The sequence below is a fragment of the Anolis carolinensis genome, chromosome 4 (genome assembly GCF_035594765.1).
Source record: "Anolis carolinensis isolate JA03-04 chromosome 4, rAnoCar3.1.pri, whole genome shotgun sequence".
Classification (NCBI taxonomy): Eukaryota; Metazoa; Chordata; class Lepidosauria; order Squamata; family Dactyloidae; genus Anolis; species Anolis carolinensis.
The window spans coordinates 158,753,930-158,769,053 of record NC_085844.1 but is presented as its reverse complement, the minus strand read 5'-3'; the positions used below and the strand labels follow the sequence as shown (position 1 = coordinate 158,769,053).

The window sequence follows — 15,124 nt, the reverse complement described above, 5'->3', positions numbered from 1 at the left end:
AGCATTCTTTCCAATCTCATTCTTCAGAAAACCTGACTCAACTTAAATAGCAAAAATAAATCATAATAAGGATCCAAGTATGTGCTCTTTGGATTGTTAATGGGTTTTTTATTTATTTTGCTCTGACCTACAGTCCCACCCTGCATTTTTCCTTTTCTCACTTTCTAAAAAGCAATTTGCTGTGCCCTTTTGAAGATAAAAGTGGCATTGATATCACAAGAATACAAGTTTAGTCTCCCTTAGGAATTAAAAAAATGTCAAACTGTTCTATAAGTCCTGAACTAGCTATTATAGATTATTTTCTGGAATATTAATTAGAAGTATTTTGGAGGAATTACCACTTAATTTACTGAGCCCTTTTTATCACTCTCTTTTTATTGTAGAAAAGGTGGTCCTTTTTCTGAATTTATTTATTTTATTTATTTACAGTATTTATATTCCGCCCTTCTTATCCCGAAGGGGACTCAGGGCGGATCACATTGCATACATATAAGGCAAACATTCAGTGCCATAACACATATTCAGTGAGACCTCTTCCTATATATAATGATTTTAAATATACTCCTTCTAATTCTGAGGTTCTGTTATTATAATTATGTGTGGTAGAAGGATTTCCAATGAGTAAGTTTCCCAGTTATTTGTTCAGGTGCTTTGCAGCATTCCAGGGGAATTTTAAACTAGAAAGTGCAACTAGATAATTGATAGAAAGCTGAATGTGTGAGTGTTGTCTGATCGGAGATAGTATTCCTAAGACACATCTCTATGGGCTTTTATGGTTATGTATTGTTTCAACACGATAAACTCCTTCCTGCTCCATTTTAAACAAGAATGCTGCTGCATGCAAATACTTGGTGCCAACATGATTTACTCTAGAGTACAAGTGGGAACTGTATGCTCCCAATATACCATACAACTTTATAGATGCTATTCTGGGCCACTTTCATAGGGTAAGATAATTATTTCTGTTTTCTGTCCACATGGTGAATAAGGACCTCTTCACACGGTGCAAAAATGTCCCATTTTGCCACTTTATTTCACAGCTTGGAGGGGGCCTGCTGTGCGCCATTGCACAACACATGACAGACCCAGACCATTTTCCACCCCAAGTGAACAAAAGTGTTGTTCAGGTAGCTCCAACAGAGCTACCCGCAATTTCCTCCCCAAATCCCCATGTGATGGCAGATTTGGGGTAGAGCAATGCCACCCTTTCTGCCAACTGATGAGGAGAAAGAAAGGGTGCCAAAGCACCCTCTCCAGCTCCTCTGTATGATGAGGGGAGGAGGAAGAGCATGTGGGGTGCCATGAGCCGCTCTGTGTGCCTTCCCTTTTGCCGGTGATAGCTGGTGCAACAACACGGCTCAAAAGAGCTGTGTGAAGAGTTCCTACCGGTAGGTTAACATATGCTTCAACTGTCCCAATTTGGTCCAGTTAATCCTCTAGAGTCACTATTATCATACTGCTTTCAAAATATCTCATTTCCTCCCACATTTCTCCTTGGTCTTCAGCTTACCTCATTAGCTGCAAACTAAATTCAAACTGAAAAAAGTTTGTCTCAGATAATTCAGTACAGGGGAGATGAGGAAAATGGACAAAATCTTGCCCTTCCCAGTAGGAGCATCCAAAAGCAATATCCTGCATTTTTTTTGTAACTTACACAGTCTTCTTCATAAATAGCTTTTTTTGTGATTTCTTGACCTTCCATTTACATCTGTGAAATGTTGGAGGATATGCATTTAAATACTGATTTTTTAAAAAATTTATAATGTCTCTCTATCACCCCAGGGCTCTTGAGGCAGTGAACAAATACAAACCAATTAAAACACTACAAAGATTTTTTTTTAAAAAAAAATAATCACATGAAAGTTCTGTCTTCCTTCATTGCTTTCTCCTGCAAAGAATTCTCCCTTTCTGCATGCTCCAGTCTGTTTGGATGGTTGTGGTGCCACCTTTAGGGAAAGAAGTGTAGGCCTCTCCACTCAGGTTTTATGAACAAGTTTACCTCCAGTACTAAAATTACACAGGTAGGGCTTTTTTAGATCAGACCAGTGTATTTGATTCCTTGGCAAAGGAACAGCTGCACATAAAGTGGAAGATGAAATTATATTCTCTTGTGATTCCAATCCTATAGCTGGACTTCAGAGAGAAGAATGTACACACCCTTTTAGCTCAAACGAGAGGGATGCTGTCAAAAGAAAAAGGATCTACAAGGGTATTTAAAAATGCACTACTGTTGTTATAGATTTCTGACTTGAAGAATGTTTTAAATTAAACATGTTGTACCAAAAATCCTAGCAGTAAGGGAATTCTTCTTCAGATTCTTCCCGCAACATTCCTAGATCTGAATCAGCCGTAGCTTCTTGACGCCTTTTGCAAGCACTGGTGGTGCTTTTGACAAACATTAATTGAGAAAGCATTGAAAACCTAGCCACATTGTAATCAAAAGAAAATTACAGAGGTTTCACAAGATGTCAGGCAAGTGCTTGCAGAGAAGACAGACAGGTTTGAATAGGTTTTTCCAGCAGGTAGGTTAAGTAAGAAGATCAGCAGGATTGCACAGTGGCACTCGATCAGAGAAGAGATAAAACACAACACTCAAAAGCTTCTGGCACAAGATAGAAGATGAAAATAAGAAAACCATAATTATCAAAACATACATTTTTGACACTCCTTTTTTAGAAACTGAAATCCATATAAACAACCACAGAACAACAATGCATGGCTTTTTTTTTTTTTACTGATTTTCTAATATGTAGCACTTGTTTGGGATGAAACTAATGAGATCCATCACAACACATGTGAACACTTTCAGTTCTCTGCTGGAATTCATTGTCTACAAGAACAGTCCACTCTAAAAGATCCGTTTTTCCAGTTGACTATTTATTCCCCTCAAAAAAGATGTGGAAAGAGTAGAGCGTTCAGCATTTCAGGAATAGGAAAGATTTGTGTCAGGATTTGTTTGTGAGAGTCTTGTCCCAATCTTCAAAGACTTAGAAATCCTCCCCCCCCCCCCCCAGCCCTTTCTTTCTCACTTTAGCAAAACCATCCTTTCAAGTCTTTTGAAAGGCAGGCTGGTGCCTTTCTCCTTGTTTGCATTTGTGGTTAAATTCAATTTACATTCAACAATACATGTTTTTATAAGTTCTAGCCTAAGGACAGAAGAGATTTAAAGTCCTTAAAAAAACTAAAGCCTTCAGGTAGTAAATGTCAAAGGGAAAAAAAATGTAAACCTGAGAAATGTCAAATCCACTTCTTTCCAGAAGGTCTGGCACAAAAAGGAGTGAATGCATGTCAGTTTTTGTAAATTCCTCCATGCAGGGACCTGTTTTTTTTTTAAGCAGCAGACATACCTGCACAGATAGTGGAATAAAAAACAAGTCTAACGTACGAGTTGCACTGCTCTTCTGGACAATATTGTTCTGAAATTTATTGCAGCTGGGGGCATAGTAATATCCAAGCAGGCATGCCAACTCTGTCGCCTTGATTAGATTATCCTGACACAGTACAATTCTGAATGCAACTTTTGATGGTTGACTAGTTTGTTTTTAGTTTTTTTTCCTGAAAAATGCTATCTACAGTTAATACGGTAATTTCAAGAATTTAGATGGATTAAATCAGAGATTCTTTTCTGCCAACTAAGAGAAGTAAAAATCTAATATTTGAAAATCAATTTCCATTAATTTGGAAATATTTATATTTTGGTTCAAGGGATAAAACATCCTTAAGCCTTCTAGTAGCATTTTCAGGTTTTCTCTCTGTCGTTGTGTGTTCACCAACCAGACTGAACTCAGTGTTATGTTCAGTGGTCTTCAGGATCTCAACCCTGAAATGGAAATATTATTCTTTCCCTTCCTTTTACATAACCTTAGTTCCTTCCACTAGATCTTCATTCCATTTCTAACCAAAGCATTAGAAAGGCAGAATTACCACTTCATCTTAAAGACAACTAAATTGCTTATTTCCATATCATCTGGGATTATGGGTTTTGGAAGTCAGTCTAGGTACATGTTCAGAAAACTTCCTGGTTTTATGGAGTAAGTTTCAGTTGTTGTGCAGTGAAAATGTATACAAGTTACACAGGGGAATGCAACCTACCATCATCCATCCAATTCCATTTCATATATTCAGCCTTATTCCATTATGACTGATAATTTGTAACAGGTGTTGCCAGGAGGCAGTGAATTACATCTTTTGAAAAGGCAGTCCAAATTATTTTTAAGAAGTTAGTTGGGAGGCGTCCTGTACTCTGAAGATTTTAATAACTATTGGCCACTCACAAATGGTTTCTTCTTCACCACTCTGATTCTAGGCTCTCCTGAATGCAACTGGACCAGTTTTTCCCTGATTTCAGGCCCCATATTGGTCCATATACCATCTTTACATGACTCTAATGCATACCCTAATTTTTGCAATGAAATTTGGAAACAAACAGTGCTCATTACAGTTGTTGCAAGCTTAGAACTCCTTTAAAGACAAAAGTGTTAGACTACCAAAGCTTCCAGCGATGGAAAGGAAAATCAGGGAAATAGGTAACCTTCTCTCAAGGCAATGCTATTGTTTTTCCCACCTTAGCTTCCTTGGGGTGCATATGACTATGCTGTAGAATGAACACATATTGACACCACTTTAACTGCCCTGGCTCAATGCTATTGAATCATGGGGGCTGTAGGTTTACAAGGCCTTGATCCTTATCTGCCAAAGAATGCTGGTGCCTCACCAAACTATTAATCCCAGGATTCTATAGTATTGAGTCTGATAGTTAAAGCGGTGTGGAATTGCATTCACTGTGTAGTGTACATGGACTCCTGGGAGCCTGATGTGTACAAAGTCACCATGTCGCTCTTTGAAATTATCAAAATTATCCCTGGGGCATAGGCGGAACAAAGATATGCGTCTGCCCTTGTGAGGCCAGGGTTTGCACCTACTTCCATTCCTTGTTTGCTCGCTGCTCCAGGCTTCTTTGCTACCTCTAAGAGACTCTGTGTCTTTGTTCACACTTTGACCTTCCTCAAATAGGAGCCTGGGGTGGGCGCTTTCTATGAGGAGGTTGGCACTTATCGTTTGGTAGCAGTGAGTAATGGGTGCTCCTGAAACAGGTTCCTCTTTTGTTTTGGCTCAGTAAGTCTGGGTCAGTATCAGGGCATGCAGGCTACTAGCCAGGCCTCCCAACCGCATGGCACTCGCTGCCTCCAGACCTCACTCGTTGGATAAGCGAGTGTTGGATAAATGAGACTCTATTGTATCTACATTTCAAGATAAAAAGGTAGTAAATGGTTCACACTTTTTATTAGGCTCAGAAGGCAAACAGCAGAGGTGGAGCTTACTGCTACCCTGTTTCCCCGAAAATAAGACATCCCCGAAAAATAGGACCTAGTAGACGTTTTGCTGAATTGCTAAATATAAGGCCTCCCCCGAAAGTAAGACCTAGCAAAGTTTTTGTTTGGAAGCATGCCCAGCGCCTGCCAAACAGAACACCAGAGCATGCAGGATTGGTAAATGTACATACCAGTTGTACATGGAAATAATGGTAGTAACAAGAAATTCTTGATAGGATTCACAGTTTGTCTGGTTATGCTGGTTTGTGATGACAACCACTGTACAGTATATAATAAATGTTCATTTTTTTGTTCAACAATACATGTGAATTCTTCTTCATGGAAAAATAAGACATCCCCTGAAAATAAGACCTAGCACATCTTTGGGAGCAAAAATTAATATAAGACACTGTCTTATTTTCGGGGAAACACGGTAACTGGGCACAGATCACCATTGCTAGGCTAATTCTGCACATGAAGAAAGTCACACACACTCAACATTTCAATTCTAAATTATGCTTGGCCCTTCCCCTCTCTTCCTTCTCTGCCTCTTTCCGGTGCCTTTGATTGTCACACCTTCTAAGCTGAAGATCCCAGAAGTGTCACTACCCTTCATGTGGAGTGCTAAGATTACTGTTTTTATCTTAATCTAATGTGCCATCGAACTTAATGTGCACTCTAATTTTTGCAACGTAATTTGGCCAAAAAAAGCTATGCATTCCATTTGAGTAAATACTGTACTGTGATTGCCCTGAGGGATAACAGAAAAGATCAGGATTAGTGCATTTCTATTTTTCCTGGATCTGTCAGGATCTGTCAAGGGCTCCTAGTACTACTTACCAATGTATATCAATCTTCTGTACAGGGATGCAGTGGCCTGATAGTGCATTTCTTATTCAAAGGCAGATGTCACAAGATCATACCAGGTTCCACTGCCACCCTTGACATGATTTGTACAAAGATCTTACATAGTTTCATTTTGTTCCCTGTGTTTTAGCACATGCATGAAGGCTTATTCATGCAAAATGAATAGGTCTTCAATTAGAGAATGTTCAAACATCAAGACATACGGGTTCAATGAGACTCACTATGAATATGCCCTAAGACAACTAGCAAACAAGCTGTCATAGGCTCAATCTACACTACTATATAATCCAATATCTGACCCAGAATATCTGCTTTGAACTTGGACTATATGAGTTTACGCTGCCATATAATCCAGTTCAAATCAGATAATCTGGATTATATAGCAGTGTAGGGCATAGACTTCCTGAGCCATACTTGAATACTAGACCAAAAGAGAGTTTAAACCTACTACTGAATTATAAAAACAAAACAAAGGAAATCCAAATACAGTAGAGTCTCACTTATCCAACATAAACGGGCCGGCAGAATGTTGGATAAGTGAAAATGTTGAAGAATAAGGAGGGATTAAGGAAAAGCCTATTAAACATTAAATTACATTATGATTTTACAAATTAAGCACCAAAACAACATGTTTTACAACAAATCGACAGAAAAAGCAGTTCAATACACGATAACGTAATGTAGTAATTACTGTATTTACGAATTTAGCACCAAAATATCGCAATATATTGAAAACATTGACTACAAAAACATTGACTTCTAAAATGCAGACTGTTGGATAATACAGAAGGTTGAATAAGTGGAGGTTGGATAAGCAAGATTCTATTGTAATATGAATCCTTTTATTTTGTTTTAACATATATTTGGGAAGCTGGTGCACATGAAAACAATGTGACACATCAATTGACTGGAACAGTTGCTTGATCATTTTGCTTAATGCATTTCTCTTCCCAGTTAAGAACAATTAATAGTAACTGAATTCAGACCCGAAGGTCTTTCTTATAACCTGGTTGTTTTGACATAGATGATTAAGTTGTGTGCTTAACCAATGGTTTGAATTGTTTTTTTGCATTATCAAAATAGGAATAAAGGAATGTTTAAAGACTGAAATGTTGAAATACTAAACAAGACATGCATGTGAGGCCCTTCCCCCCATCTTCCTTGTGTCTAATCAGGCATGCTAGAAATCTCTCACGCAAGAATGACTGTCAGGTGGGAAGACATTACAGTAATTATCTTCCTGCAAGTTGCAGAGAGACTGACATGAAGTTAGAGAGCTTTGTTGTGTTTCATTGCACTGGTTATTTACAAGCTGCTTTTGAGGAGTTTTTTTGGGATGTCAAATTATTTGTTCATCAATTTAGCTTTTAGGAATGTAGCACTTGGTTTTTCTGTATAAATTGATATGGCATTGCCATATTTTCAATATTAAGAGTATTAAAAAGTATGTACTTACTACTAAGGTCTCCAAGTATATAAAATTATAGCTATTAATTTGTATTAGATAGACACTTAAATAAAATAATGTAGTAATAGCTGAAGTCAAAGTCCTAGGCACACTTACCTTCACAAACCAAACACACACATGTGTCTTTCTATAAAACTCAAAGGAATTCTGTAAAAAAACAAATTCAAAATTGGTATGTGTATGTTTGTTATATTTATGTGTGCATATATATATATATATATGTATATGTTATCTATATAATCTATAGGAACAATTTTAAGTTTTGCATCCTCCTGAAATAATTGGAGGGTGTAGAGGAGAGAAATATGAAGATTGACAGCTACCACATTCTGATTTGTTCTTTTAAATTATAACCTTGTTTTTTCTCTCTCTCTACAGTGCCTACCACAGCAGAGACAATAACCCCTTCCACAGAACTGTACAGGACAACTGTATTAACTACAAGTACAACACCACAAAAGGTTCCCATTAGCACAACATTAGCTACAACAAGAGAAGATAACAAAGGTCCCAAACCACCCCCAGCAATTTCTACAACCAAAATCCCTCCTGTTACAAGTTTTTTCCCTTTGCCAGAGAGATTCTGTGAACCTGATATGGCTAGGGGGATTAGCTGGCCTCAGACTCAAAGAGGAATCATGGTGGAACGCCCGTGCCCCAAAGGAACCCGTGGTAAGTCAAACATGTATTTCAGAATGTGTTTTAAAATTTCTTTCATTGTTGAATCTGTTTCACATGATTTGGATGGAGCTAACTGGGAAGAAATTGTATCTTTAGATTTTTTAAGCTTGGTGGTCTTGAAGTCTAGGCTAAAAGATTGCAATCCCTTTCAAGAATTATCATCATCATCATTATTATATTTATTTATACCCTGCTTTATATTCCCCAAAAGGAACTCAAAGTGACTTAACATAAAAGCATTAACATAACAATTTAAAAATACCAAATATAAAAACATTAAAATAGGATTAAATATAACCAGTATTAAAATATTCCCAGTTAAAAACAATTTAAATACATTCAAAGTTAAAAACCACAGCACACCCTTAATTGATCTTAAACACCTTCATCTTTAAAAGCCTGCCTGAATAAAAGGGTTTTAGCCTGCCACCAGAAGGACAGCAGGGAGGGGGCCATCCTGGCTTCCCTGGGCAGGGAGTTCCAGAGTCAAGAGGCATCCACTGAGAAGGCCCTCTCTATCATTTCCACCATCCATGCTTGAAGTGAAGGTGGGGCTGCAAAAAGGACCTGTTCTGAAGATCTCAAGGCCCAGGCAGGTTCATACAAGGGGATGTGGTTGGACAAATAGCCTGAACCATCTAGGGCAGGGGTCCTCAAACTTTTTAAGCAGAGCGCCAGTCCACAATCCTTCAAACTGTTGAAGGGCCGAATTACCATTTGGAAAAAAAAATACAAACAAATTCCTATGCACACTGCACATGTCTTATTTGTATTGCAAAAAAAATAATATCAACAACCATGAAAGAGCAATACAATATATAAAAATAAAAACAATTTTAACCAACATAAACCTATCAGGATTTTAGTGGGCCTGCTTCTGCCCAATGAGATAGTCAAATTAATTAGGATTGTTGTAGTTGTGTGCCTTCAAGTCATTTCAGACTTTGGGCAAGCTTAAGTCTAAAAGTGAGGGCAGGGGCCAGATAAATGACCTTGGAGGGCCGCATCCGGCCCCCGGGCCTTAGTTTGGGGACCCCTGATCTAGGGCTTTAAAGGTCATAACCAACACTTTGAATTGTGCCCAGAAACAGACTGGCAGCCAGTGGAGATGCTGTAATGGCAGGTTGTCCGCTCCCTGTAGCCAGCCCCATTTAGCAACCTGGCTGCAGTTCTTTGGACCAGCTGAAGTTTCTGAGCACTCTTCAGAGGCAGCCCCACATAGAGTGCATTACAGTAATCCAGTTGGGATTAAACTAAGGCATGTACCACCGTGACCAGATCTGGCTTCTCAAGGAACAGGCACAGGAGACACACACGTTTTAATTGTGCAATAGCCCTCCTGGCCACTGTAAATACCTGGGCCTTGAGGTTCAGCACTGAATGCAGGAGGGCCCCCAAACTGCAAACCTGTGCCTTCAGGGGGAGTTTAACCCCATCCAGCACAGGCTGAATCCCTGTTCCCTGATCTTCCTTCCAACTGACTAGGAGCACCTCTGTCTTGTCTGGATTAAGTATTCATCACGATTCGGAATTCAAGATTATGAAATTAGCTGAGATTTCTTCTATTGCATATGCTCTCTTTCTCATTGTTATCTCCATTTTGGATGCTTTCCAAAAAAATGCAAGACCAGTTTACCTTTATTTATTCACCATGAAGTCTGATATTATACTGTAATCTGATAAGCACTGTTTTTATTGCATTCAGAATTCTGTATTGTGACACCTCATTGTTGATTCGATTTGCTAGTTACAATTTAATAGAAGGAATAGACGAAGCCTTAGTCCAGGATTAAAAAGAGATTTCTGGCAGATTTTAAAAAGTGAACACAAAGCCAAGCAGTTTTATTTCAGTGTCATTTTTCCTATGTTTTTTACAGGAACAGCTTCATACCTCTGCATGATTTCCACTGGAACATGGAACCCTAAGGGCCCTGATCTTAGCAACTGTACTTCACACTGGGTAAATCAGCTGGCTCAGAAGGTGAGTTAGGAAGAATGATTTAATATGATGATCAACATCCCTGGACACTTTAGGGGAAATGGGAGATGAAAAGGGACCTATTCAAGCACTGTAGTAGGCATATTTCTAAAGTGCTCATGAGTGCTTGAGAGGACACATATGTGTCAACAGATTACCAACAACAACCCAGTTCTTCCTCCCCTATCATCTCCCATATGTTGAGGACTACTACACCTAGCATTCTTCATAGGAAACATTGCATTCCTGAAGAACATAAAGCTGCTGCCATGTTTTTCTCTTTACCTAGTTGAAAGGGAAGAGAAGTTGATCTTTGAGGCCCTTCTCTCAGTTGTGCCACTCTCACATCTGTTGGAAAGGTGAGAGACGGCTTTTGCTATGGCTCCCCAGGGTTTGGAACCCACTGAGGAAGGAGAAAGTGGCCTCCATTCTTGTGTTCTTCACCAGTAGGCAAAGCCTTGTGCATCCAGGACTGGTTAGGGCTACTAAACAATTCCTGAAGAAGGCATTTTTAATAAAATGGGTGCTATATTTTCTTTATTGTATTTTAAATTATGTTTTCATGTTTTCTTGTGGCTAAATGATTAAAAGCGTTTTGTGATTTAATCATATTACTGATTCAGTTTTCTGTGAGTTGCCTCGAGTCCCATTTTGAGTAGAAAGATGACATGTTCAATCAGAGGCATGAATGATCAAAGCAGACACTCTCTGGCCTTATGCACATTAAGTTTAAATACATGCACATTTCCCCCCCCCCCCTTTTCAGAATGAACAGAGATAAGGAGCAGGATGGGCAATTTCCACCCAATTACATCCTCTCACCTAATATTTCTGATCTTTCAAGCTGGAAGATCTTCCATTGTGCTCGTTGTCTAACCACAGCTTTTGCAATTAGCAACATGAAAAGAGAAAGGTTGTGAAAGGAAGTCCTTACTCCTTGACTAATGACCAGAGGAGTCTGTTGAGTGTGATGTCAGTGGAACAATGAATTTGCTCTGTGTTTTAGTCCAATCTCTAAAGGATTATGCAGTGCTTCCCACTGCCCACATAATTTTGATTTAGTAATTACATTATAAACAAATATTGCCACCATCACCACAGTTTCCTCAGGAAGAAGATAAAGAACAATCCTTTAAATGATTGTTAGAAAAGGATCAGTTTGCCCACATCAAAAATTATTCTACAACAGGAATGGCAAAAAAGTAAATCAGGCACACAAGTTGGGGCAGGCAACCTTTTCTCCTAGTACTGATGGCCCCATGAGTTAACAATGCAGCCTGCGGCTGTTATTATAACATTGCTTTTAATATCTAAATTACAAGAAGCGGATGCAATTTGAGGGATAGAGGGAATGCAGTTGGGGGATAGGTAGATGAATAAATATTCCATTCCAACAACAGGTGACAGAACAAAGAAGTAGAAAAGACTGTGCTTATTCTACTGGCCTTCCTGGCTTCTAGCAGTCTACCTGAACTATTCCATCTAGCCACTCACGATAAGGAACTAAACTTTCTCTCCCATTCCTGACCTCACCATCAATCCTTTATCTGTCATGTTTAAAACTCCAATTGTAAGCTAAAGAGTTGTGTAATCTATCCAGAGAGTTTTCTTAGCCAAAGAGCAAGGTACACACACACACACATACCTGGTAGCCCCATCACTGCCTCAGAAAGAGATGTCAGAGGAGGGGAAATGCGCCATCAGTGTTTGTGGCACTTTATCAAAGCCTAATACTGGGAGAGTATATTGCAAACTTCTTCTGTTTTCAAGTATACAGGAAGAGAATTCAGAAAAAGTACTATATCTGTTAAAACTTCAGATGATGCTCCTGACATACAACATTCAAGGAAACAAATGCAAGAGGAAATCTACTAATAATAGTTTGAAATGTCATTTCAGATCAGAAGTGGAGAGAATGCTGCTAGCCTTGCCAATGAACTGGCTAAACACACCAAAGGACCAATCTTTGCTGGTGATGTGAGTTCATCAGTCAGACTGATGGAACAGCTGGTGGACATTCTTGATGCTCAGCTACAAGATTTGAAACCTAATGAGAAGGACTCTGCTGGACGGAGTTATAACAAGGTAAATTCAGTCCAGTACGGTCTTCTCTGGTGTGCTTCATGGCTTTGTTTATTTTAGCCCAGAAACAATATTGTGAAATGTCTGTTTGTTTCACAATAGCCCCTGAAGTAGGATTTGAGGAGAAAGTAGCAAATTCATAAAGACCTATGGATGCTGAGGCTATATCACAATGCCACAAAGCTGGTACACCAAGAAATTTATATGAATATGAACACTCCCATGTGTGCAGTAAGAATAGAACAGACAATGTTAATTATACCTTAGCAGCAGTTTCAAAAGAATCAGCCCTACTGTGTGTTTTGCAGTGGGCGGGGTGAGAAAGGAGAAATTCAAATTTTGCTATAATCATCTTGAAACGGATCCTTTGCTAATGTAATTTGGAACCCTTGAAATATTTGACACACTGATCAATGAATTAACCCGAATTCATTGAAATACTCATGCCTTTCATTAGCCTTCTTAAAAACAGCAGATTTGCCCATAAGTGCTAATTAAACACACTTAAAATTATTGTTTTTAATCATCAGAATTCATTTCTAAAATTAACACACAAGCGTTCAAACAATAATTAAATAATAGTATTACTATTACACTTGGTTTAAGTCTAACCTCTGATTTTTTTCTCTCTTACTAACAAGCTCCAAAAGCGAGAGAAGACATGCAGGGCTTACCTTAAGGTATCTCTCCTGTGCTGTCACCTTGCTTTCCCCCTGCTTCAGCAACCCGCTGCTACGTTTTGTCCTCTTGCTGCATGATCCTATGTATTTCAGTCTTTGATAAATGTGTATTGTGCCCCTCCATCACCAACCATACAAAATTTTGGCTTTGCCGCAGGTATAGTGCTCCCTGAGTAAGCCAATAATCAATATTTCCTTTCCTCCCACTTTTTTCTTTTTAAAAAAAGTACAAAGACGGTAATGAGCATTAATTGGATTGGAAATAGCAAAAGCTTTGTTTTCTCACAGCTGCGGAAGAAAAACAAAGCTGAGAAGAAACACTGAACGGTTTTCATATTTGTAATTTTGTGTATCAAAGACTGTGTAGCCATAGCAAAGGGAATCCACAAATGGCTGCTGCTTCGCATCCTCCACTTACTTGGAGCTTGCATGGCAAAGATGCCGGATGTGGATTACATCCCATGTTTGTGCATGACAAAATGCCAAAAATACATAAACACTTTGAACAACTTTGCTTTCATTTTCTTTTTTGTGCACCTTTTCACATTCAACAAGATCAATAGAAGAATTAAGGTCAACCTTAATACCCTGAATTGTAGGCAAGGTGTAGCTCTCCCAGTAACCTTCCAGCAGCTTATAATATAAAGTGTTTTGAAGGGAAGGAGTTTTGCATCATTTTGGGATGAGGACCGCCATCTGCTCTAGCAGTAACTAAATATACTGCTGGAGTATTACTGTTTTCCAGAGTAGTAAAGAAATTGAAAATCCTGAGCAAGTGTCTAACACTTCATGATTTGTACGTTCTTGGTTTCAGCATCTATATACTAGCCTTCTAGAGAAGTGTGAGATTGAAAAGCTGGATGATGTTGCTTGCATAAAACAAAAGCATTGCCACTGTTTCAATTACACTTCTTTTGTTATATACCACATGGTATTAAAATCAACATCAAGAATAAATTGAAATAGCACACAACAGAATAAAGGCAATATTTCCTAAGCTGTAGCAGATGTCGCATTCGCAGTTGCTTAACAACAATTATGCAGTTTAGAACATGCCTCCCTTTTCTTGTCTCTGGAGTGCAGATTGTCCTGAAAGGGAGTAATAGTAATTTATTGTTAAATTTGCAGTGATATTAACTATGGCTAAAAGCAGGCCTGCTGCTTAAAGCAGTATTAAATCAAGAGCTTTGTTAACATGGAACCCACAACCCTGTTTGTAGGTGGAGACAGAATGATTTCTAGGCCATTTTTATTGCAATGGACAATTTTGGGTTGCCTAATCATAGGCAAACTCATGCAAACCTTGTCCCCAAATAACAATCTTCTCCCCCTCATCCTCATTTAATTTCAGTGCACAGTAAAAGTTTGGGGAACACTTAAAAACTGCAGTTACCATGAGAGATATTGTAACTTTCATAAAGAGAGAGTGAAAAAAGTTCAATCTAAAATAGCTCAGTCATAATAGCTCTCGTTAAGTTTGGTTAATGGGAAGGAAGGCAAAGGGTGCTTAGTTCGGCTGGTATTTCTTTTTTACATTTGCATTTGCAGTTCACCTTTAAAGATAAATGTCATTGTGTAAAATGTAGTAATCAGTGTATGCTACTGAGAAAATGTTTGTCCTCACAATGGCAACAATCTTGGGCAACATCCAGCCCAAAAAAACCCAGGCCCTTGATTGCTATCAGTGTTAGTGAGAAAATAAAGCACACTCTTAAATCTTCTCCACTGGAGTCAAAAGGACCTAAAAGTGCTGAAGTCTGGCTATGTCATGCCTGAAAATTTATTTTCTCTCCCTCCTGCTCCTCTGGCAAAAAAAGTGTCATTACCATGCTGAATATTTTTATTCTACTGGAGAGAAGTAGCAAGTCAGCCGACGTTAAAAAATAGAAGGAATGAATCAGGCTAATGGATGTATATAATCAGCCCAGCATTTACAGACACGCAACACAAACTGTAGCACAGCCTTAATTTCGGACTGGGATCATTTTTAGTAGGTCTCAAATGAGCTTCTCAGTTTGTGTAAGACTAATAAAACCTCTTAAAATTACAAATCAGA

The 15,124-nt window shown here is 38.6% G+C and overlaps 1 protein-coding gene across 22 annotated transcripts in view; it reads left to right on the top strand.

The window, feature by feature from the left end:
- Nucleotides 1-15,124, top strand: part of adgrl2 (adhesion G protein-coupled receptor L2) — a 324,023-nt gene that overhangs the window by 262,421 nt on the left and 46,478 nt on the right. For 15 of the 22 annotated variants that reach the window (XM_062978110.1, XM_008114145.3, XM_062978111.1 and 12 more), the window contains exons 6-9: nucleotides 8,026-8,319; nucleotides 10,206-10,309; nucleotides 12,206-12,391; nucleotides 13,030-13,068. In XM_062978110.1, the coding sequence (XP_062834180.1) occupies nucleotides 8,026-8,319; nucleotides 10,206-10,309; nucleotides 12,206-12,391; nucleotides 13,030-13,068 (623 nt within the window). The remainder of the gene's footprint in view (nucleotides 1-8,025; nucleotides 8,320-10,205; nucleotides 10,310-12,205; nucleotides 12,392-13,029; nucleotides 13,069-15,124) is intronic. The other 7 variants (XM_062978112.1, XM_008114148.3, XM_008114147.3 and 4 more) reach the window with 1 other exon arrangement.